The following is a 24,963-nucleotide window of genomic DNA, read 5'->3' as shown; positions in this document are numbered from 1 at the left end:
TTAGGGTTTACATGTTTTTAAATAACATCATTGGTTTAAAGACAAACAAGAAACTGATGCATCTATTATGAGCATCAAAAAGTGGACTAACAAGGTTCTGTTAATCTTCGTAGGCCACATTTCCCTCCCTGCTGTGTGGGTCTCAGAACAGATTACTGGCCTTGTGAATTTTATTCTTGGATTTATCTCTGGGTTATTTGACCTAGATGTGAACTAGAGGTGGTATAAATTTCATGTCCTTCTCTACTACCCAGAAGTAAAACTAACTAATATCTTTAAAGTGCCAGAGGTGCCAAAGAAACCTGTCTTTGAAGAGGAACCAGCCATTCCTGTTCCCGAGAAAGCAGAGTCTCCTCCTCCAGAAGGTACATATAAGACCATTAACGGGCTTGCCGCTCATGACAATTGCTAATTTAAGCCTTGTTCCTCTTTTTTTCTTATTCAGTGTCTCTTGGTCACTTTCTATCCTGTAATTACTTGTCTTAAACATTCTTAATTAGTGCTGATTTGGGTTCTCAATCAGCGACATCTACACATCATAAAGTTTCTCTAATGCACACAAAAAGTAGGGCAGGACTAGTGACTATAAATGACATTAAACACCAAAAAGGCTTTCTAAGCATTCAAATCAATAGAAACAGAAGTCCGCACGAATAAGGTAGATTTCATCTTCACAAAAATAAGAGAAGGTATTAATTAAAACAAGGGAGGAAGTCAAGGTTACTCGTTTTTATGTTCAGTGTTTTGTGCATCTCCAAATATTGTTCAATACGTGGAATTAAAATTAACTATATCTTTAAAGTATATGAAGAACCTGAGGAAATTGCTCCTGAAGAGGAAGAGCCAGTTCCTGTCGCAGAGGAGGAGGAACCAGAAGCCCCACCACCAGCAGGTACATGGCGGGATCCTGTACTACACGGGAAAATACATCATTTGACTTTTATAACTATTATAGATCTTCTTTAAGGTAAAAATGTTAGTCTTCTATCCTCTTACTTGAAATTTGACTTCACTGGCAAGAACAGAAGTCATTTGCACACACAAAGCTGTGGAATTTTCCAGTGTGGCTACCAAAGGAATGGGTGTGATCTTCTCTTTTCCTTCATTAGTGTCAAAGCTTTTCATTGTAATCATTTGACTGAAAGAAATTCCTATCTTTCAAGTGCCTGAAGAACCCAAGAAGATTGTTCCAGAAAAGAAAGTTCCTGTTATCAAGAAGCCAGAAGCTCCACCTCCTAAAGGTACTTACAGTAACATAAATCATTCTTCATTTTTGTGTGCTGTCTAAAATCTGACACTCTCTGTATTATGTATTGTGTCGTATTTATGTGCGTAACTGTTACCTAAATGTTGTTGTCAAATTAATGTGTACATGGTGTATCTTGCGATTTTATATTATTAAATGCTACTAATATCTTTAAAGTACCTGAGATGGCAAAGAAAGTTGTCCCAGTGAAGAAAGTACCAACGGTTAAGAAGCCAGAAATACCTGCAGCTGAAGGTATTCACGTCAATCATTGATATCATTAGTATCATTCGTTTTTAAAGTAATCTGTTATCTGTATTTGTTGTTGCATAACTATGGACAAAAATGTCCTTACTTCATTTCCAACAATTTTAATACTGCTCCATTAATTACAGATTCTTTATTCTTAACATTTAAGATGTTTCTAAATACTCTTTTCTAAAATAAAACTAATATCTTCAAAGTGCCTGAGGTGCCCAAGAAACTTGTTCCAGTAAAGAAGGAAACTGTGCCTGTTGCCAAAAAAGAAGAAGTCCTGCCCAAAAAAGGTACCTACCATGAAGAAAAATATATATATATTTCTCTGAATGCTATCTGAGCAATTTCATAATAGTTCTTATGCAAAACCACATTTCACAGATAAAAAGGGTAAGATCATGAGGGCAAAGAGAAAAAAATGAGACAGATGAGCAGGAGGGAAAAAAATGAGATTCAGCTGTGCTATGACATGGTTCCATGGGGGTAGCAAAGGACCTCCTCTGATTCAAGAAGTAGAACAACTCAACTCAGCATATTTTGCTGAATGTCCTACCACTAACCAAACAGTGTCCTAGAAAAAAAAGATCCTGTCCTGTCTTCAACCAACTTAAAGATGGTGTGAAGAAAGCACAGCACAACTCTAATAGAGACAGGAAGCAATCACACCTACAAGAGTATAAAGGGCTACAGAAACACAGAGCAAGGGAAGATAAATTTCAGGCAGAGGCATCAGGGAAAACTGTATGAAAGAAATAAAAATTTAAGTTTCGACCGATTTTTATGTTGTATAGCAATTGAGAAAATGGTCGGGCTTCAGAAAGATGACTAGCAATAGTTCCAGCTACTCAAAGACAGTGATAATAGTCAAGAGCCACTGCAATTATTTAAGAGTTGGACAAGACCAATGGTAGTAGAAATGGAAGAAGAAAGAGATGGGAGATCGAATTGGTGACTATTATGGAAACAAGTAGCGATATAGAGGAGCCCAAGATGATCACAGAGGTTGTAGCTAGGTATCAGTGAGAATGGTTTATTGGGTCCCTAACTAATATTAGAAAGAAGAAAGTGGTTTTTTCACCTTTCAAATGTAGAAGCTGGGAATCTGCATCTAGAGTTTAGGAAAGAGATCAGAGCTGGAGGTGTCGATGTAGAAGTCGTCCACAGAGAAATAAGAGTTGAGAGTGCAAGAGTGATTGCTCACAGAAGGTAGAGTCAGATTTTAAAGCTTCAGAGTTAGGCCAGTGGAGAAGACTGACATTTAAGGGTACTCAGAGGAAGAGAAGTGAATGAAGAAGGCCGAGAAAACTCATTTATAAAATTGGAATGTCCCAAAGGATGCGATGCCTCCAAAGCCAATATTCCCCCATGAAGTCTTGTAAGATAAAGTTCTTTCTACTGTATTCTTTGCCTGCTGTTTGCAGAATCTTGTACATCTTCTAAATTCTTAATAGTAAACAAAATCAATATCTTTAAAGTGCCTCAAGTGCCCAAGGAAATCATCCCAGAAAAGAAAGTGTCCGTTCCTATTACTGAAGAGCCAGAAGCCCCACCTGTTCAAGGTACACAGCTGCTCTATAAATCTTGGAAAGATGACAGTTGTCTTCATCATCTTGCTTTGGTTGTAGATGGGTCTTAGTATTTGTCTGTTGTCGGTCTTATGTAGTAAAATTGTTGATATTTTGGGGCCATCTGAAGAAGATGTTAGAGAGTATAACTAAGTTGGTATGTTGCAACTTAGCAGTTGAAAGATTCTATTGTGAATACAGTCTAAAATATGATACTGTGTTTTTTAAGTTGAAGAGCCTCCCGAGGAAATAATGTATGAAGAAAAAGCATCCATAACCATTGGTAGAAAAGTGACTCCCCCTGTTGAAGGTATAAACATAAACTTTTTTAATCTCTTAAAGACTCCTGCTACAAATTAAAAAAAAAACTATTCATAGGGCGACGTTCTTTCTTGAAATTCTATACAGAAGCATTCCAACATCTGCTTGCTTCACTTTTCAAATAGTTATACTTCTTTTAAGGTAGAATCTTTAATTTGATTATTCTTGATAGTAATTAATAATTCAGTTTACAAGGCAAAACTGGAATAATTGCATTGGATTCTCAATCACCCCTTGTCAAATTTTATTTTATTTTATTTTATTTTTATACCCCTTGTCAAATTTTAAAAGTCATCTCATTCATCATCAACCTACATCAAATAGTTAATAGAATGTTTAATAGAAATCTTACCTCCTTTTCTATATAAGTGACTTTGTATGAAGTGTATGTTTTTGTTTCTGTGACTACAATCTTTATATCGGTGTGAAATTTGTATGAGTCTTTGTGAAGAACTTTTCAATCTCATATCCTCTGTCAACATTCTTTAAAGAACGTGAAATTCAAAAGTATATCGAGCCTGAAGAACCTGAACCTGAACCACAGCCAGAAGAAATACCAATACAAGGTATTCAGTTACTTGGACTTAGCTCTTTATCATCATATTCTTCATCTTCACATACATATATATGTGTGTATGTTTAATGTTGTTCCTTGTGTCTCTCTGCATCTGTGTGTAAGATCCTCTGTTGTAAATGTGCATTTCACTCTTACGTATCCGTGTCATTTGTGCTATCGATCTCATGTCAGTGGGGCTTATATGAATACTTCCTTTGTTTTTATTAGTGCCTTTGCCATATTTCTCATCATCGGTGTACAGTGTTGATATTTTTGTGTTTTATGTTGGATACTGTTTTATGTTGGACCCTAATGTGAATGTAAAAAGCAAACTATATGCTTTACGTATATGCTTAAATTTCTACTGAATGTACTATATATGCACATGTGAATTAGCATACACGTGTACTAACACTCCTGAAATACTCTTTCAAGAACCTGAACCTGAACCTGAAAAGAAGGTTGTTGAGAAACCAAAACTCAAACCAAAGCCTGCCGCACCTCCTCCGGCTCCACCGAAGGAAGATGTGAAGGAGAAAATGTTCCAACTTAAAGGTATAAAAATGCTACTCCAAAGCTTTATTAACCTGCTTCACACTTCTATTCAGTCATCTGAAATGGTGCTTGCAAGAAATGTATTATTTTTTAAAGTGTGCGCTTTCAAACATGATCGAGCCGTGAGAGTTGCTTTAGAGACCTGCGTTTTTTGCTGCCTCAGGGTGCTTTGTCTGGTCATGCCTCAAAGAAAGGGCATCATTGCTCATCGCTAGCTTCATCCTGGACGTAAGGATGCAGGGTGGCCCAACTAACCTTCTTATGGAGAAAGGGTTTTCTGATTTCAGAGTGTGATTGTCATGCATATCTTTGGGATCGTGTGCACTGGAATATATGAGAAAACCCTGCATGAAACTTTGAATGTTGCAGTAACAAATTTATACAAAAGCCAAAGCTTTGTTCTTAAAGAATTTCATGTGTTCTGAAATATGCTATAAGTAATAAACTTATGGCATCGATAGCTAATACGTTCTCATATACCATCAAAGGAAAGCATACGAATGACCTGCCGCTGCTCCCCCCATTTTTTTTTCTTTTGAAACTTAAAAACCCATATTGTGTTCTATGTGGTCTTTGGCATAACCAGAAAGAGTGATTATGAATACATTTGATATCCAGCATCTCTTCTCATTATTAAATTTCCCTTCATTCTTTTGGTATTTAGATATTTCTTTGAATTGATGCAATGTTACTTAATTCTTAAAATGACATCTGAAATAAACTGGCAAACGCCTATTATTCTTCTCATGGTAATACAATGTCGTCTTATTTGTAGTGTCATGAGATTTCTCAATCTAAAATATCTACATATAATCTTAGACGAGCACTTTTCCCATAGTCACCTACACATGTACAAAGCCAGTATCTTTCAGAGTAAACTACTGAGTTCTCATGATTCTTGCCCCCTCGTTACCCTTCCTGGCCAGCAGGGGTAACTTCTGGCATTCCAAGTCAGACAGAAAATGGGCACCTCTTCAAAGGCTACCCATCTATTGATTCATAGTCCATAAAGATACATATTTAATACAAATTTATATGTAATACAAATGTACACGTAAAGGAAAATTTCTTCTTCCTGTAAAGAACAAAAATTATCTTCTTTCTCTACCAGACTTAATCTCACTACTCACTGTCAGAGTAAAAGGGCAATGTTTTCATGGTTTGCGCGCTCCTTGTGTGTTCTTTGGTGGCTGCTCTTGGCTGTTATCAATGCTATTAGGCTGTAAGGCAAAGCTTGGTTTTACTCTTGGAGCAGATATTTAATAATTTACTTCAGATTAGTCTGAATATACAAATAATAACATTAAGATCATATTCTTTAAAGCTGTTTCAAAGAAGAAAGTTCCTGAAAAACCTGAAGTCCCAGAAAAAGTGGAGCTTAAGCCTCTGAAAGGTATTTCACAGTCTGCAAAATATATTTCTATGCAGTATCCCTTCATCGGGTTCCTTGCTCTTCCTGTCTTCTAGAATGTTCTGTCTTTCTTTTTTTTCTTCCTTTCTTTCTTTCATAATCAGAGTAGTCTCATTTATTTCTTGTATTTTTGTAATTTTTATGGCCCTGGCTCATAAGTGTTGCTGCCTTTGTCTCCCATCAAATTCATACATTGTGGATAGATATTGTTTATCTTTGTTTCATCTACATACGTCTTCTTGTATTTTCCTTAACTTGAAAATATCAAATTTTGCTGGTTAGCTGAAGTTAGTATCAGGACACATCTTAGGCTAAAATGCAGAGAGTTAATAGTAGAAAGCTTTTGAATTTCACCTGAACAGAGTATTTTAGACAGTGTTAGAAGCGCTACATACAAGTCATGTCCTCCTTCCATACTATTGAGGTGACTTATAAGGATTTCCTTGTGGCTTTCCTGTCACTCTCTTGTCACTGACTCCAAGACGTTCTTTCAGGTGTGCAGATCTCACTGGGAGTTTAAGGGAGCATTCCTGATCACTGAAGTTTCTTTCTCAAAATTCATTCCTCTTTACACTGTATTTTCCCCATCTAAACCTAGACCCCCAAATAAAAATAAATGGATCATACGCTTTAGAAAAATTTCTGTTAAAAATAAGATTATTAATTTTTCTAATAAGTAAAATAGGTGGTAGCCTTATGTTTAAGTAATCAACACATCCATATCCAGAAATTGAATCTGTTCTTGATTCACTCTGGAATTTTAGAAAAATCACCCATCTAAATATACATTTCCTGACTTGTAAAGTGGAGATTACAAAATAATATTACTATGGAAGTTAGCTAGTAATGGAGGGAAACCCACCTAAACATTAAAATGACATGGATTGACATTATAAGAACTTTAAAAATAATAGCTGCAATGATGTGTTCTGTGCCTGAATCCCAAATGTCAATAAGACTTTAAAAACAAAATGGTAATACAGAAAAACAAATGCAAAGATGCATTTCCACTATTTCCATTGTATAAGTGAAAGATCTATGCCATTCCACATTAATTAGATGCATGGTTGTCTTTCCAGGTTTGATCAATGAAAATAGTTATACCTTGAGAATATTGGTAATGCTAAAATAGTATTGAAAGCCAGCACAATCTAACATGGATAAAAAAATTTAATGTTTGAGTGTGGAATTTTACTTAAAATACCTGACAGAAAAAAATCATTATTTAAAATGAAATATTTACCTTTTATATATTTAAATTTTAGGTTATGCAAAGTTATCTTTACCACATTAAAAATAAAAACCTATTTAGGGTCACCTCGGTGGTTCAGTCAGGTCTTGATCTCAAGGTCACGAGTTCAAGTCCTGTGTTGGGTTCCACGCTGTGTGTGGTGCCTACTTAAAAAACAAAAAACAAAACAAAAAACCTACTTAATGAGTTGCAAATATCTTGCCTAAAGCACCAAATGGAAAATTTTATAGAAATATCTAAAAACTCAGATTTATGAGTAAATAAAAAGGATGTTAAGTGATACAAATAAATAATCCTTTAAACTGGTTTTCATTAACATCGGTAGAGAGGTAAGGGGATCCAGCAATCACCCAGTGTTTCTCTTTTTTTCCACTCAAATCCATGAGGGTTGTAAGAGAAGGGAGGAGGCTGCTCTAGATAATATTATCTATTTAGAAGTCACTAAAGATGCAGGACAGAATGAACTTAGAATTCCTTGGGTCCCTTTTAGTCTAAATTTGAGAACCTTTTCTGATTCATTAAAAATGTACTCCAACACAGGCTCTCAAATTCTGTAGTTTTATAATTTTAGGTTAGTATTATTTCAAAAAGGAGATCTTAAGAAATGATATTTCCTTTCTGTTAAGAAAATGAGAGTGGTCTTTCCCCAATACCAAGGTCATCAGCCAGATCCCTAGGCTTTCTTCTCCTGCCTGTGGAGATTGAATAATGACACTAACACTTACCATTTTAATGTAATTAAGAGTTGGGGAGATACCAATGTAGATTTGAATGATCTACAATTTTAGATTGCGGCAAAGATGCTGTCAAGAAAAAAAAAAAAAAACAAGAAAAAAAAAGATGCTGTCAAGAGCCCTGTATATGATCAAAGATTCATAAAATCGATATAGAATATCATCTACCCTCACACAAGATAACTGTATTTGCTTGCGATAAATGCAACGGAATTTGTCACAAGGCCATATAGATGTTTGCAAAAAAAAAATGCATCAAAGTGTATTAATTGCTTTTAAATTCTGTGATATTTATATGCAACAAAAATTTTATGACTGTAGTTAACTAGTTTTGAAAGACATCTTTTTCTTATTGAATTTACCTTTTATATGAATTTACTTCAAAATTTGAAATCATATTCTTTTAAGTGCCTGGAGCTGAAAAGAAAGTTCGCAAATTACTTCCTGAACCTAAACCTCAACCAAAGGAAGAAGTTGTTCTCAAAAGCGGTATAGTATTTTTCAACTGTTTTGTTAGCTTTAAATTTGAAAAAAAAAAAAAAAAAAAGACTTGAAAGCTTACAAAATGTTTCTGTCTTTTGGTTATCTTTTAATCAAATTACCTACTTATCAAAATTCATTTATAGTTGCACTGAATATTGGGAAGGCTATCATTTCCATAGCTTTTTTAAAAAGAAGGCAGAAATTTTGTGAGCATTCACAGTTTTGAAGTTTACATGCATAGACGTAACTAAACTGATCATACTCTCAGCTAATAATAATGACCACAGTTGTCATGTTCATAATCAAATTATATAGTTAAAATACACTAAACCTATTAAATACTCTAAATTAGAGCAAACTACTTAAGCCTAAATTCAGTATTCAGTTTTATTTTTATTTTTTTATTTATTTATTTATTTATTTTTTTTTTTTCAGTATTCAGTTTTAAAGTGTGATACAGGATCATCACAACTAATAAATAACATTTCTTTTAAAAAACTGAGCATTTCTTTCTACTAATAAAAATCTTAAAGAATTGGTAAGCAGGATACTCAGATGAGGAATGGAAATCTAACATTTTTTTCACACAGAATTACAGGTGTCTAGACAAAATTCTTTGGCTGTCTCCACTGAAGTAAACTTTATACTTATTTAAATACTCTTCATATTACAACGTTGAATTAGGATTTGAATTTGTTGCTATTCAAATTATTCGTTTTGTGTTTTGGTCATCTTGCAACAGAGTTGTCTCCGAACAACAGATTGTCTTTGTACATGGATATAAAGTGACTCCCAGTGTTATTCTAATTAATATAACTACCTTTAATTAAAAAACAAAAACAAAAACAAGCACTTCTAGCATAAAGCCTGATTTGCCAGTGTAGTAGGTTGCATGCTTTTCATTTTCCTTGCTTTGTACATTATTTGCATTTGTCCAGTGTGTTCAACATCTTCATTAGTTTGTTTGTCTTAGTTTACATATAAACCTTTTTGTCTTTTAAGTTCTAAGAAAGAGACCTGAAGAAGAAGAACCTAAAGTAGAACCTAAAAAACTAGAAAAAATTAAAAAACCAGGTAGGAATCTCAGCAACAATTATCTTTTAACGAAATGGACGTTTAACAAAAGGTTTATCGTGTAAACATTTCTGGAGTTAAATATAGACATAGCTTCACATTTCGTCTGTGAGATAGTCTCGTGCTTTCCATTGTCTGCTTTCTGTTTAAATATCTTTATAGTAATTTCCAAATCCATTCATATATGTTCCTGCACTTCATTACTGTGATTACTTTGCCACTTGTTCTTCTGGTAGAAGTGACTGGGAATTAATCAGGTTGGCTGCAAAATAACTTCATGGGAGGGTTCAGCAAATGGGGCACAGACCTGGGGGTGCTTTTAAGTGGGTGGTGGGTTGTTATCATTAGCCTATTCTCAAAGGGTGTGTTTATTAGATGGAAGTGATCTAGAAAGGGAGAGCTAACAGAGTTGGGATGCAAGGGGATGGAATAAGAGAAAGTAAAATAAATTGAGGCACAGTCAAGGAGACAAAATAGAAATTAATTGATATGGCGTAAAGTTTCGTTAAAAGCCAGTAATAGAACTTTGAAAAATAGTCTGATCTGGTTATTTCAGGTCAGTTGATTTCTAAGTATTCAATTAACACTAGAAAATAATTTTATTATCTTAAAGTACCAGAGCCACCTCCAAAAGCTGTTGAAGAGGCTGAAGTACCTCCAGCTCCGGTTACAAAAAGGGAAAGGAAAATTCCTGAACCAGTAAAAGGTACAAACTTAAAAGCACTTTCTTAGTTGTCTCAAAAAAAAAAAATGTGAATATGCATCATTTAAAAAACTGTCACCCTGGCATTAAGATTTGAACACATGACCTTAATCTACTCATCACACATGGCTTTAATTTCACTCTTAGGTGCACTTGGCTAATGACCACCCATTTGTTAAATTTAATATGTTATAAGCACTAGGTAAAAAATGGATAATGAGACGAAAAACAACATTAGAACCTATAAAATGCTTTATTATGTTTTCCAAATATTTTGTCTCAACTGCAAAATAAACTTTAGGTCAAACACTTGATTTGGTGACTATATGGGTTTAAATTCTAATATCTCCCAAGATAAATTATGTCTACCAATATTTGGTCTGATTTTGTGAAAAACTTCAAAAATACTGTGATAACCTGCTTACAACTGTGAATTCTTTTAGTGCCTGAAATTAAGCCAGCAATACCTCTCCCTGGACCTGAACCTAAACCAAAGCCTGAACCAGGTAAGTAAGCCTCTCCTCAGTGTCAGCAGCCTATTCCTGCGTGCTTCTCACCATGTGTCAAATAACAGAATTCAACCAAGCAAATGTGAAGATCTAATAGGCTTTACTAAACAATTCATGAACGAGCAGCACCTTGTCTAGCAAATAGAGAGGGACTCCAAGGAGCTATACAAGAGGGAAGGTTTTTATAGACTGAGGATGAGGACATGAAAGTCATGAGCAAAAAAAAAGAAAAAAAAAAGGGTTGTGGCAGAGGAGGTTGTCTGCTAGAGGAAAAAGCAGGGGGGTTTTATCATGCAGATTATTTCATTCTTTGGGGGATGGAGAGGACCCAACAGACTCGTTGGCGCTGATGGAAAAGAAAATATGCTGGCTGACCAGTTAAAACCACATTTCTGTGGGGAAGGTTGAAACTGCAATTAGACTGGGTATTAAGTCTCATTTTGGGGACTCGGTCTAAGTGATACCATTTTGAGTCTGTGTGTGTTTTTTAGCAAAAATGTAGGGTTTTTTTTTTTTAAAGGAAATAAAAGTCAGCATGCATCAGATGACTTATAAATGTCCCAATATATTTTTAGATTATATTATTTTTTACCCAATATAATTAAACATATTGGGATATATTACTACATCATACTGTATATAGTTCATGCTATAATTAGAATATATTTTCTCTGTAAAACTAGTGATTTGAAAATGTCAAAGTTAGAAAAGGCAAATAGGCCTCCAAGTGAGATTTTAGGAAGAGACAAATGAATGCATTAATGCAATGGACATCTCTCTACAGAAGTGAAAGTAATCAAACCACCTCCTGTGGAGCCTGCACCGACCCCCATCGCCGCCCCGGTAACGGTGCCTGTGGTTGGAAAGAAAGCAGGTAATTATTCTGTAGTTTTCTTTTTGTTTGTTTTTTGGGCAGCTTAATAAAAGTATTCATACTTCAGGCCGTCTCTTGTTGAGACATAGGCATCATCAACTTGGGGGGAGGCTAATAAATTCTTGATTAAAGTTTCCTCATCAGATGTCCTTTCCTAACCTAATCTCTCACCCATGGGTACATATTGTATTTTGATTCGGAATATTCGTTCCTTCAAAGCATCATTGCTTTATGTGCTTTTGAAATTAAGTAATGAATATGTTCAAGGCTGATGAAAACTAAGGAGAGAGCCTTACATATAGGCAGCCCTTGGATATTCAAATTTTCTACTTACCCTCATTTGTCCTTTTTTTTTTTTTTTAAAGACTGCAGTATTAACAAATTGAAAAGATTCTGGAAATGGATAGTGTTGATGATTGCAAATTGTGAATATACTTAACGCAACTGAATTGTATACTTTAAAATGGTGAATTTTGTTAGGTTTTTTTTTACCACAATAAAAAAGGGAGAGACTTCATATTTCAGCATTTAAATCTATATAATAATCTAGGTCAATAATAATTCTTTTAAATGTACTAACTCAGTGGTATTGACTATCTCAGGTATAAATTTATGGTACTTATTAGTTGTATATGAACTATTAGTTCATCACGTCAATGATAATCTCAAAACCAAAAATGATTTGATCAAAACCAAAAATGATTTGATCAAAACCAAAAATGATTTGATCAATTTGATCAATGATCAATACATATCCTAATTATTTGACCCTTAGCTAGTTATTTTATCTCTTTAAGTTTTAATTTACTAGTCTGTAAAATCTGATGAATAATTATATCTGCCTCATAAGATTATTATAAGGATTAAATAAAGGTAAAACTGCACAGTGCTTGGTGCATAGTAAGCACTATGGAGATATTTAAATTTTTATTATGTCTAATGGCATAGACAACATGCTATATTCTTTGGGCTGTAGTTCAACTTTAATGTTTATGATATATTTTGTCACTGGTATTTATGATTGGGACATTATTCTGTTCAACTTTTACAATTTCAATATGATACTTTTTGTTAGTTCAGAAAAGGATAATAATCGTCATTGACCTAATTAAGTACATGTAAAAATAAAGCTTTTCTCACATTCCCAGGGGTTGAAGCTAGAGAGCTGGTTCTACAGTTTGTACTGCCCCCCATTAGTAATTTCATTAAACTCTAAACGTAGGAACTGACTTGCTTTTTTGCCTTAGTTCGTTGTCTAAGAGAAATCTTCAAAGGAATCCATATGTATGTAGCATATAGACCCCTTCTCTTTTCCCTAATCTTTACTAGATTTGTCTGCTCAGTTAAAAAAAAATAGGCTTTTGGTAATATTTTTGGTAAAATAGGCCATTTCCCTTTTTCCTACATCAACTCCTTGTTGACAGAACCTTCTTTCCTAGGTTCACTTAACCAACACATACATAAATATATAGAATCCTTTGCACAGCTGAGCAAGAGTTAAACTTCTCATTAGGCAACAGTACGCTTTCTCCCAGAAATGGGAGGAGAATAAGGCACCTGCTGAAAGTAATTTTTTAATCCTAAATATGTTGGTCGCTTAGGGTGGTCACATTATTGACCAGAATGATACTGATCAAAACATGCCTTCTTGGAAATATCAAAGTATTCTCCATGGAAGTCATATACATAAAGCCAATTTCTCTTCATGCATTAATATTTATAATAACATGACTCACCCTGCATGGGTTACTACTAAGCATAAAATAGGTCTGAAAATTGTTTAAATGCTGAGTTTTCCTTTTTATTTCAGAAGCCAAAGCACCTAAAGAGGAGGCTGCCAAGCCGAAAGGTCCCATCAAAGGTAAGATTCATTTCCCTGCACCTAAATTATAACCTTTCGTTCTGGGAAACTTTACATTCAAGGGGGAGAAAGTTTCAAAAATTCTAAAAATCTTTATTATTCATAATTGATTCTGATAAAACTAATATGTCTTCTGATATCTCAAGTAACATACCTCTAATATTATTCAAATGAGTATTGTCTATACCAACTGTATTTTAGCATAATGAACTCTATAAATTCTCAGCTTCATTCTTCATCTACATGATATTTATATGGCACAATGAAATAATTAGACCTTAATCAGGACATTTTATATTTGGGTTTAAAACTTGAGAAAATGAAGAACATTTCTTATTTGTGGATTCCTTATGCCATCCCGTTCTCCTATCTGAAAGAAGGCAGTAAAAATTCATTTGGCCTTTCAATTGCCTAGACTTTACTTTTCTGTTCTTGTCTTCAGGTTGCTCCACCGCTGGTTTTATTCATACTTGGCTAAGTATGCACTTCTGACCCTTATGAAAATGCTAAGTCAACTTTTAACTTTATTTTGAATTAGGTATCCCCAAAAAGACTCCTTCACCAATAGAAGTTGAAAGGAAAAAGTTAAGACCAGGAAGTGGTGGAGAGAAACCTCCCGATGAGGCCCCTTTCACCTACCAGCTAAAGGCTGTACCACTGAAGTTTGTGAAAGAGATCAAAGACATTGTCTTGACCGAAGCAGAGTCCGTTGGGTCTTCTGCGATCTTTGAATGTCTGGTCTCCCCCTCCACTGCAATTACAAGCTGGATGAAAGACGGTAGCAATATCCGTGAGAGCCCAAAGCACAGATTCATCGCAGATGGTAAAGACAGAAAGCTGCATATCATGGATGTCCAGCTTTCTGATGCCGGCGAATACACCTGTGTCTTACGCTTGGGAAATAAGGAGAAGACCTCCACGGCCAAACTTGTTGTGGAAGGTAATTTCCAGTCTGCTGAATATGGTCCTTGCTAAACTTTAACACAACCAACCGCAGTCACAATTTTTATTGTAACTTTAGACAAAACCGCTTATTTCCAAGTCTTATATCATTGAAAATATTGTGTGTATATTGAAAAGTCTTTGCAGATTTTTAATAATGAAATTCTCCACAGAACTTCCTGTGCGTTTCGTAAAGACACTCGAGGAGGAAGTCACCGTGGTCAAAGGACAGCCACTGTACTTGAGCTGTGAGCTAAACAAGGAGCGCGACGTGGTCTGGAGGAAGGATGGGAAGATTGTGGTGGAGAAACCTGGCAAAATTGTGCCCGGTGTAATCGGCTTGTTGCGAGCCCTGACCATCAACGATGCAGATGACCAGGATGCTGGAACATACACAGTTACCGTGGAAAACGCCAACAACCTGGAATGTTCATCCTGCGTCAAAGTAGTAGGTTCGTACTTGGCCGGGAGATTGGGTCCTGCTGATTATGCTTACTATTACTATGCTAGTAATATTACTATTACTATAATAGTATTACTATTATGCTAATATTACTATTAGTATATTACTAATATTATTAGTAATATTACTAATATTACTATTATGCTAATGCTTGTTGCATTAGCGAAATGGAAGAGAGCATTTTATTTCCCAGCCTTGTACCTTCTCTAAATAAGGGAACATCAACACATCACAGCAGATGAATTATATCCACTTTTGAATTTTTTTTTCTACCTCTGAAATTTACCATGGGGGCTATTTACGTTACTTGTTCAGGTCATGACTATTTTTTTCTGACCTCATTTTCATGCAGAAGTCATCAGAGACTGGCTGGTGAAGCCTATACGGGATCAGCACGTGAAACCAAAGGGCACGGCTGTTTTTACCTGCGTGATAGCAAAGGATACTCCAAACATCAAATGGTTCAAAGGATATGATGAAATCCCCCTGGAACCTAATGATAAGACTGAGATAGTAAGAGAAGGAAATCATCTCTTCCTCAAAGTCAAGAATGCCACACCGGAAGATATTGATGAATACGCGGTGGAAATTGAAGGGAAAAGATACCCCGCAAAGCTGACACTAGGAGGTATAAAAGTCTTTCCTTTTATTCTAAAAGATAAGTTTTGAATGTGAATAAGGCAAAATAACACACACGTACACACACACAAAAGGGAAGAAAGCATTGTGAGATTGTTTAAAGCATTATGATTTTTTTTTTTTTTGTCCTTGACCAATACAGAGCGTGAAGTTGAATTGCTTAAGCCAATCGAGGATGTTACCATTTATGAGAAGGAAAGCGCAAGCTTTGATGCAGAAATCTCAGAGGCAGACATTCCTGGACAGTGGAAACTGAAGGGAGAACTTCTTCGGCCCTCACCTGTGAGTCGTTTCCCATTTAAGTTGTCAATCACGTAAAATATCCACGTTCTATATTCAGGTTTGACATTCAGATTTGGTTCAATAACAATGGAACTCTTGGGATCCCTGGGTGGCGCAGCGGTTTGGCGCCTGCCTTTGGCCCAGGGCACGATCCTGGAGACCCGGGATCGAATCCCACGTCGGGCTCCCGGTGCATGGGGCCTGCTTCTCCCTCTGCCTGTGTCTCTGCCTCTCTCTCTCTCTGTGTGACTATCATAAATAAAAATTTAAAAAAAAAAAAAGAGAGAAAGTATATCTCTTCTTAAAAAAAAAAAAAAACAATGGAACTCTTTCAGGATTCTAAAGTCTCAGAGAGGGGAAGAACTTGGATGCACGATTTGTGCCAGCTTTGTGGCAATTTTTAAATAATTTATGACTAAACATTTTTACTTAAGTTAGTAGTAATTTGTGAAACATGTCTAGGCATCTGTATCTGAAACATCTCTCCTTGCGGGAACTTCCCTCTTTCAAATGCTAACCAAGATTGTTGTTTTTCAGACCTGTGAAATCAAAGCAGAAGGTGGAAAACGCTTCTTGACTTTGCACAAAGTCAAACTGGACCAAGCCGGGGAAGTCCTTTACCAGGCGCTTAATGCATTTACAACTGCCATCCTGACAGTAAAAGGTCTGGGCTTTTTGAACATATGGGGTGGGCTTGACTTCATTTCACAGCCCCGAGCATTCCAGAAACCTCATTCTTAATGTTTGGTTTTTCAGAAATCGAACTTGACTTTGCTGTGCCCCTGAAGGATGTCACTGTTCCAGAAAGGCGACAAGCTCGATTTGAATGTGTCCTCACTCGAGAAGCAAATGTGATATGGTCGAAAGGACCTGATATAATCAAGGCATCTGACAAGTTTGATATCATTGCTGATGGAAAGAAACACATTCTCGTTATCAATGATTCTCATTTTGATGACGAAGGGGTCTATACTGCTGAAGTAGAGGGCAAGAAGAGCTCAGCACGATTATTTGTTACAGGTAAGAGCTGATGAGATCTGGCTCTAATATCCCACATTTTAAGCACACAAATATATGCTTTAAAGACAGAGTGCTGTTTGTGCCATGCTCAGCCTATCAAGAACCAATGTGGTGGCTGGACCAGCCCTTGTGGTTCTTATTATGATTGCAAGATGTTCTCAGCAGCAACCATCAGGAAACATTGAAAGAGACAAGGTTTATTACTCACAGGACCTGGAAATTGCATAGCACCCCTAGGGTCACAGAGCCAGAGTTTTTTTTGGTTTGGGGTTTTGTTTTGTTTTGGAGGAGGATGTGAGGGATAGAGAGTGGGCTTGGATATGCTTTTATTGAGGTTGAGGGTGGGGGTCTATGATTTTATGGGCTCACTCTTTGTTGGGGAATTTAAGACCTAAAACCAGGAAGTTAAAATGAGGGAAGGAAAAAAAAAAAAAAAAGCAAGCTGCCCAAGTGGCCAAGTTCTCAAAACCAGAGGAGCCTGAGGAGCACGGTGGGGTGGGGAGAGGCCCAGCCTGGCACCTTATCTAGGCCTGTGGCTGGCATCTCTGACGTGGATGCTTAGCAGTCAAAGCTTAAGTCAGGTACTGGCATTACAAAAAGTCAAATCAACTCTGAAAGCTCATGCCCCAAACACCAAGTTCTAATAGGGCTAAGTGACAATTGGCACCCCAACTACACTGTCAGGTCATCATCAAAAGAACCCTCCCCCCCACCTTTGTTTTAATGGAGGATAGATCCATTTGAAAAGGCGAATAAATAAATACTCTGTGAAATGGATCCTTTTGACCTTGACATATTTGAATGGAATGTTTCTGAAGGTAGAGTGTGTTTCTAAGCACATTCTCCATGCTTACACTGCAGGTATAAGGTTGAAGTTCATATCGCCTCTCGAAGACCAAACCGTGAAAGAAGGCCAAACAGCAACTTTTGTTTGTGAGCTTTCTCATGAAAAAATGCATGTCGTCTGGTTCAAAAATGATGCCAAACTCCACACAAGCAGAACCGTACTCATCTCATCTGAGGGCAAGACTCACAAACTGGAAATAAGAGAAGTGACCCTGGATGATATATCCCAGATAAGAGCTCAAGTTAAGGACCTGAGCTCCACCGCAAACCTGAAGGTCTTAGGTAAACGTGACCAACTATAACCAGATAGCCTGTTTAGGGATGGCGACAGTGGGTGGTCATTAAATACGTTGCCACTTGTAATTCCAGTACACTTTAATTCTCACATTCTCCTGATGATCTGCTTTTACAGAGGCTGATCCCTACTTCACTGTGAAATTACACGACAAAACTGGAGTTGAGAAGGATGAGATTATTCTGAAGTGCGAAGTGAGCAAAGATGTCCCAGTGAAATGGTTCAAGGATGGTGAAGAGATTGTACCTTCAGCCAAATACTCTATCAAGACGGATGGCCTGCGCCGCATCCTAAAAATCAAAAAGGCAGAACTTAAAGATAAAGGCGAATATATGTGTGACTGTGGCACCGACCAGACAAAAGCAAACGTTACTGTTGAGGGTGAGTTGCTTAAGGTGTTTCAGCTCGCGCTGTCTGAGCACGCAGCATATTTGTTCTGTCGTTCTAACCAACCTTTGTGTAATTCCAGCTCGACTAATAAAAGTGGAGAAACCTCTGTACGGAGTAGAATTGTTTGTCGGGGAAACAGCTCGCTTTGAAATAGAACTTTCTGAACCAGACGTTCACGGCCAGTGGAAGTTAAAAGGAGAGCCTTTAACTGCTTCCCCTGTAAGTCAAGATCAGCCCAACACCCAGCCAGGGGTTTGCTTGGTTGTTGGGGGTGAAGAAAGATGGACTTCTGGTCTCAAATGTTTTGATGATTGGTAGGAATAGCCAGTTATGAAAATGCAATTCTTATTCCTTTTTCCTTCTCCCTCTCACTCTGAATAGGACTGTGAAATCATCGAAGATGGGAAGAAACATATTCTGGTCCTTTATAACTGCCAGCTGGATATGACAGGGGAGGTTTCCTTCCAGGCCGCCAACGCTAAATCTGCAGCCAATCTGAAAGTGAAAGGTATGCTCTGGCTCTCAGCCACCCTTTCGTTATTTTCTTTGCAAGACTTCAAGGCCCCGAACTGATTAGGGGTCATGAACCGAAGCATCATCTGGCTTCATCCACACCGTCCTCTCTTTGCAGAACTGCCACTCATCTTCATCACACCTCTCAGTGATGTTAAAGTCTTTGAGAAAGATGAGGCTAAGTTTGAGTGTGAAGTGTCCAGGGAGCCCAAAACGTTCCGTTGGCTGAAAGGAACCCAGGAAATCACAGGTGATGATAAAGTTGAGCTTATAAAGGATGGCACTAAGCATTCCTTGGTGATCAAGTCAGCTGCTTTTGAAGATGAAGGAAAATACATATTTGAAGCCGAAGACAAACACACAAGTGGCAAACTGATCATTGAAGGTAAATATATTCTTTATTAAACAGACCACATTTAACTATTTGGCTTGCTTTTAGTGTTATAGTTCCTCTGGAAGTGCTGGAATTAATGAGGTTTGCTTTCCTTGATAGGAATCCGACTCAAATTCCTCACTCCACTCAAGGATGTAACAGCCAAAGAGAGGGAAAGTGCTGTGTTCACGGTGGAGCTGTCCCACGATAACATCCGAGTTAAGTGGTTCAAGAACGACCAGCGCCTGCACACCAGCAGGTCTGTCTGGATGGATGATGAAGGGAAGACTCATTCCATCACGTTCAGAGACCTCTCCATTGATGACACCTCTCAAATTAAAGTAGAAGCCATGGGGCTAAGTTCAGAAGCTAAACTCACTGTGCTTGGTAGGTGCTATTTTTTTTTCTATCTTTTCCATGAAATTCAGAAGTTTGTGGAGTTTCATATAAAATAGGTTATATTGCATGAAAGCGGGCCCTGTCCTTAAGGAACTATCACATGTTATCAGGCATCTTTTTAAAATATTTGTACCTGAAAATATGAGGACTTTGAAATAATGAAGACTCAGCTCACAAAACAGCCAGTTCAAATCAGAAATAAAACTCTTAATTATTGAGCTGTGTCATGTTTAAAATAGGGACATAATACTTCTCATCTCCTCGCTTTATCAGAATTTTTTCAGAAAAGTGTTTTAAAACTTCTAAAAAATAAGAGGAAACACAGAAGTTACATTACTAAAAGTCATTGTTTTTATTGGCCCTTTAGACTTTAGATGTAATCAAGCAGATTACATATGAAGTCTAACATATATAGAAACTATTAATGGCAAACTACTGATATAAGAAAAATTCATAATGTGAATCTGAAAGCTTAAAGGTGGGCATAATGATTTGCTAAGAAATTAGAAATTTAGCTGAGTAATGAAGGAACACGTAATTATGTTTGAAGCTAAATTTCATAGCGTCTTTACTCTCAATAACGTACTTCAAAATATAAGATAAATGGATTAGTTCTTAATAAATTGCATGCAGTGATTCCCTTTCTAACACATAGAGAACTTCTGAACATAAACATGTTAAATAAGTGAAAGCTTGGTACAGTTTTAAAATATGCCCAGAAATCTGCGAGCTGCCCCTTGAACTTTCCAAGGGATCACATGTCCTTGGTGGTTAACGAAATGTATTCACTTATACTTGCCTTGCAGAGGGAGATCCATACTTCACCGGAAAGCTTCAGGATTACACGGGCGTAGAGAAAGATGAAGTGATCCTACAGTGTGAAATTAGCAAAGCAGATGCCCCGGTGAAATGGTTTAAGGACGGGGAGGAAATAAAACCATCTAAAAATGTTGTTATTAAGGCGGATGGCAAGAAGCGCATACTCATCCTAAAGAAAGCCTTGAAATCAGACATTGGACAGTATACCTGTGACTGTGGGACAGACAAGACCTCAGGGAAGCTTAACATTGAAGGTAAGGAGATCGCCGTGAGGTCCACTCTTGGCGCCGTTGGGGTTATTTCTGCCAGAGGCCAAAATGACACCTGTTGCCGCTTCACTTTTCTAGATCGGGAAATCAAACTGGTCCGGCCCCTGCATAGTGTGGAGGTGATGGAGACTGAGACGGCCCGCTTTGAAACCGAAATCTCCGAAGAGGATATCCATGCCAACTGGAAACTCAAGGGAGAGGCACTACTCCAAACACCTGTGAGGCTATTTCTGAACTTGTCAACATCTAGAGGAGCTGTGTGAAATAAAAAAGGCCAGGCGGAGAGTCAGAGTGCGTGCAGGGCATTTAAAACATGGTATCAGGTTCTCCATCAGACCTCACGCCAAAGAGAGATACCAGAATGTACAAGTGGGCACGGGCACACCTGCCTCCTTTTTGACCCAGCGTTGTAAAATAGGGACATAATACTTCTCATCTCCTCGCTTTATCAGAATTTTTTCAGAAAAGTGTTTTCAAACTTCTAAAAAATAAGAGGAAACACAGAAGTTACATTACTAAAAGTCATTGTTTTTATTGGCCCTTTAGACTTTAGATGTAATCAAGCAGATTACATATGAAGTCTAACATATATAGAAACTATTAATGGCAAACTACTGATATAAGAAAAAAAAAGGTCTAGGGTTGTAGATGTTCTGTGAGGCTGCCGGTTGGTTCTGAATTGTATGGAGAGAATTTGTCTTGCTTTCTTGATGGTACCTTCAAACTGCATTTCACAAAAAAAAAAAAAAGAGCTCAAAATTATATCCAATCTCCTCACTAGTTATTTGTAACATTCCTTTAATTAAGCTCTGGTGGCCTCCGGAAAAAGTGCCAAACATCGTCTCCTACGAAACCTTTTTTTCTCTTTTGGCACAGGATTGTGAGATCAAGGAAGAAGGCAAAATGCACTTCCTTATTTTGCACAACTGCCGCCTGGACCAGACCGGCGGGGTGGATTTCCAGGCTGCCAACGTGAAATCTAGCGCTCACCTCCGGGTGAAACGTAAGTAGGATGTGTTTCTGGTGAGAAGAAAGGATGTAGTTTTGCAGAAAATTAATGTAAAATTAATTGGAATGATTTAGTTAGTTAGAAAACATTATTAAAGTACGGAAACTGGCTTTCTTGTATTTACCTCTTTGACATCCCAATATACCCAAGGTTCAAATTCCAAAGTCTTGGAAATTTCCCTGACCTTGCTTGCCCTTGGAGCAAAAGAAAGTTAGGTCCTATTTTGCTCCTGTGCACTCCTCCCGTTCACGGTAGTCAGGCACACAATGAGGATGTAACTCAGCACTCCTAAAGACCACATCCCTCGACGTCTGTGCAGCGATCGCACCACAGCAGAACTGGGCTGTGTGGGCATTTCAGACTCAAGAAGGGAGGCGGGGTGTGTGGGCTAACATTTTTGGAAGGTGCAAAGTGTTTGATGGATATGGACAGGCTATGTGATGGTGGGGCCCCGTCCTCTCCCAATCACGGTCTTAGTTATTTTGGAAGTCACATACCAACATGTAGCAAGAGGAACCTGATGCCTGGCGGAGAGACAGATGCAGCGCAGATTTCTTGCTGACCTCGTATATCACCCCAAAAGGGCCCCTACAAATACCCGCTCTCTGGCCACCAGCTCTCCCCTTCTCGGCACCGAGGGGCCACGCTCACATGAGAGCTAGGACAGTGGCCAGTCCGGCAGCTCTTTCCTTCTTGAAGAAAGCAGCCATGAAGATTACTAACTAAGTGTATTTACTCTCTTGGAATTACAAAATGAGTGACCCTGAGCTGTTCCCCTCTTCTCGCAAAGCACGAGTAATTGGTCTCCTGAGGCCTCTGAAGGATGTCACGGTGACCGCAGGGGAGACAGCCACCTTCGACTGCGAGCTCTCCTACGAGGATATCCCGGTGGAATGGTATCTCAAAGGGAAGAAACTCGAGCCCAGCGAGAAGGTAAAAGGCAGGCGTGCAGTTGCCACGGCCAGCTCTTCCTTTTCCTCGCATGATCTCCTTCTTCACCTGCACATTCCTTGTCCTTTGCTCTTTGTAATATCCCTTCCCCATCCTTTCCCTTCCTCTTCCCTACTCTAGCCCGATTTCTGTTGAAATTGTAAATCAGATTTGTCATACTTTTGTTGGATTTAAACTGATGGAATTTTAATCAACATGGAAATAAAAATTTTGTTTAAAGATTTTAATTTATTTATTCATGAGAGACACACAGAGAGGGAGAGAGAGGCAGAGACATAGGCAGAAGCAGCACCCCCCCCCCCCGATGTAGGTAGGACTCGATCCCAGGACCCAGGATCATGCCCTGAGTGGAAGGCAGATGCTCAACCCCCGAGCCACCCAGGCATCCTTGGAAATAAAAATTTTAAGTACAATAAGGCTTTCCATTTTTTGAGGAAAAGGCAAACCCTCAGTAGCTATCAGTGATTGTTTGATTAACTGGAAGACCGGAGGGGATCACAAAGGCCTTCTGATCAAATGCCCTGTAACAACAGCCCACATTAAGTTTTGTGACTAATTCTCTCCGCGCTCTCTAGTGTTCTGCATATAAGGGGATTAAGAAGAGAAGATGGAAATTCCATTTCAGGCAGTTGATCAAGTAGTTGAGATAACTTCTGGGCAGATTTGCTCTTCAAGCATTTCTCCAAAGCTATTTTTAACCCTCAAGTGCTTTGAGCTGTGCAAATTCTGGAATGCCAAGTGGACTATTTACAGTGCAGCTGACAGTTGTGACAAGAAGGAGGGCTCTGAGGTTATCCGCATGTGTGAGCAAATATACATTAAGTTTGAGGAAATAACTAGCTCTCGGTGTTAACTCTTCTAGGCCCCAAATTTTAGCCGTAAGTAAAAACTCAGATGGCCATTCAGATAGACTCAAAATACAGTTTACCCAAACTGAGCTGTTATCTGTACTGACCCCCACAACAGTCTGTGTGCTTAAATCATCTTGATAATTCTCCATTAATTTTGAATTCTTGAACTAAAACCTACAGAGAATGTCCAGCATAGTTTGGAAATAAAGCACAGGGGAGTACGTTATTGTAGGACATTATTTTTCTCAATACTTAAATAATATCAAGGATGGCACCAATGCTTTAATACAAATCAAACTTCTAAGATGTGAAGGAATATAATTTAAGAGGGATTCAGGTAACAAAGAGCCACAAAGTTGAGTGAAGTAAGTAATAAGAAGGCAAATGTCTTTGAACAATTGTAGTAAAACAAACAAAAAAATTCCATATTCTATCAGAACAATTAAAGAGGAATGCAGTTAACAGTCATCAGGAGGACAAAGCTTGCCCATTACACAGACAGTGGCAGCCAATCAGTCTTTTTTTTTTCTTTTTTTTTTTTTAACGAAGGACTGAAAAAGCCACTGTGCATTCAAATGGCAGCATGAGAATTAAGCTACATGTGAGGACCCTTTCCCTGCAGTGAGGTCTTCTAAAGACTGCGTGTTAGACATCTCCATCTTTAAGTTTGCACTTTTTTTTTTCTAAACGTGCATTGATCTATGAAGTGTGTTTTCGTTGCTTTCATGTCCAAACACAGAGAACTGGTTGACTTTTCAAGATCCTTTGGACATTTGTAAACTCATGATTTCAATACAGAATACTGCTTAAAGACAATATTATTCTTTTGCTACTAAGTATCTTTTGGTCAAATTAAGAGTTTTTTAATTAAGAGATCAGTCTCATTAGTTCTAATGTAAAAAACTATTTTAATTTGAAATATAGATTCCTAAGAAAAAATTTATCCACATTTTAAAAATATGTATATATGTAGTCACTAAACTTCTCTTTGAGAACAAAAAAGATCATCTTACTAAAATTTTCTGGGGCCTCCTTGTGTCTCTCTTGGCATAGGAATTTTAATTCTTTACTTTGGCCATCCAAAATACTTCAGTCGTTTATGAACTTGCTCTTGTATGTCATCTTTTTTCAAAAGAACTTAAATAGGGGCACCTGGGTGGCTCAATCGGTTAAGCATCTGCCTTTGGCTGAGGTCAGGATCTCAGGTTCCTGGGATCAAGCCCCCTGGGCTCCCTGATCAGTAGAGAGTCTGCTTCTCCCTCTCCTTCTGCCCCACTCCCTCTGCTCATGTTCTCTCTCCCAAATAAAGAAAATCTTTTAAAAAAAGAAAACTTAAATATAACTGTGGAGTAATAGTCATTTTATTACATTTTGCAATTTTATTACATTTACAATTTGCCTAGGCATTACATTTTGCAATTTTTGTTTAAATTAAATCTGTCATAGCAAACTTCCTAATACCAATTTAATTCAGGCCTCTCAACTTCATTTTGCAAAATG

At 37.5% G+C, this 24,963-nt stretch overlaps 1 protein-coding gene across 1 annotated transcript in view; it reads left to right on the top strand.

The window, feature by feature from the left end:
- TTN (titin) overlaps positions 1–24,963 on the top strand; it is a 274,428-nt gene that overhangs the window by 149,402 nt on the left and 100,063 nt on the right. Inside the window, 27 exon segments of the mRNA XM_049106193.1 lie at positions 282–365; positions 803–892; positions 1,164–1,241; positions 4,382–4,501; positions 5,826–5,894; positions 8,307–8,387; positions 9,384–9,455; positions 10,069–10,161; positions 10,602–10,664; positions 11,452–11,541; positions 13,352–13,402; positions 13,941–14,342; positions 14,518–14,796; positions 15,160–15,435; positions 15,589–15,728; positions 16,266–16,392; positions 16,485–16,748; positions 17,610–17,876; positions 18,007–18,270; positions 18,359–18,498; positions 18,661–18,787; positions 18,911–19,177; positions 19,286–19,552; positions 20,371–20,637; positions 20,731–20,870; positions 21,529–21,655; positions 22,452–22,594. Coding sequence (XP_048962150.1) covers positions 282–365; positions 803–892; positions 1,164–1,241; positions 4,382–4,501; positions 5,826–5,894; positions 8,307–8,387; positions 9,384–9,455; positions 10,069–10,161; positions 10,602–10,664; positions 11,452–11,541; positions 13,352–13,402; positions 13,941–14,342; positions 14,518–14,796; positions 15,160–15,435; positions 15,589–15,728; positions 16,266–16,392; positions 16,485–16,748; positions 17,610–17,876; positions 18,007–18,270; positions 18,359–18,498; positions 18,661–18,787; positions 18,911–19,177; positions 19,286–19,552; positions 20,371–20,637; positions 20,731–20,870; positions 21,529–21,655; positions 22,452–22,594 — 4,388 coding nt within the window.

The sequence above is a fragment of the Canis lupus genome, chromosome 36 (genome assembly GCF_003254725.2).
Source record: "Canis lupus dingo isolate Sandy chromosome 36, ASM325472v2, whole genome shotgun sequence".
NCBI lineage: Eukaryota > Metazoa > Chordata > Mammalia > Carnivora > Canidae > Canis > Canis lupus.
This window is presented reverse-complemented; position numbering and strand designations above follow the sequence as displayed.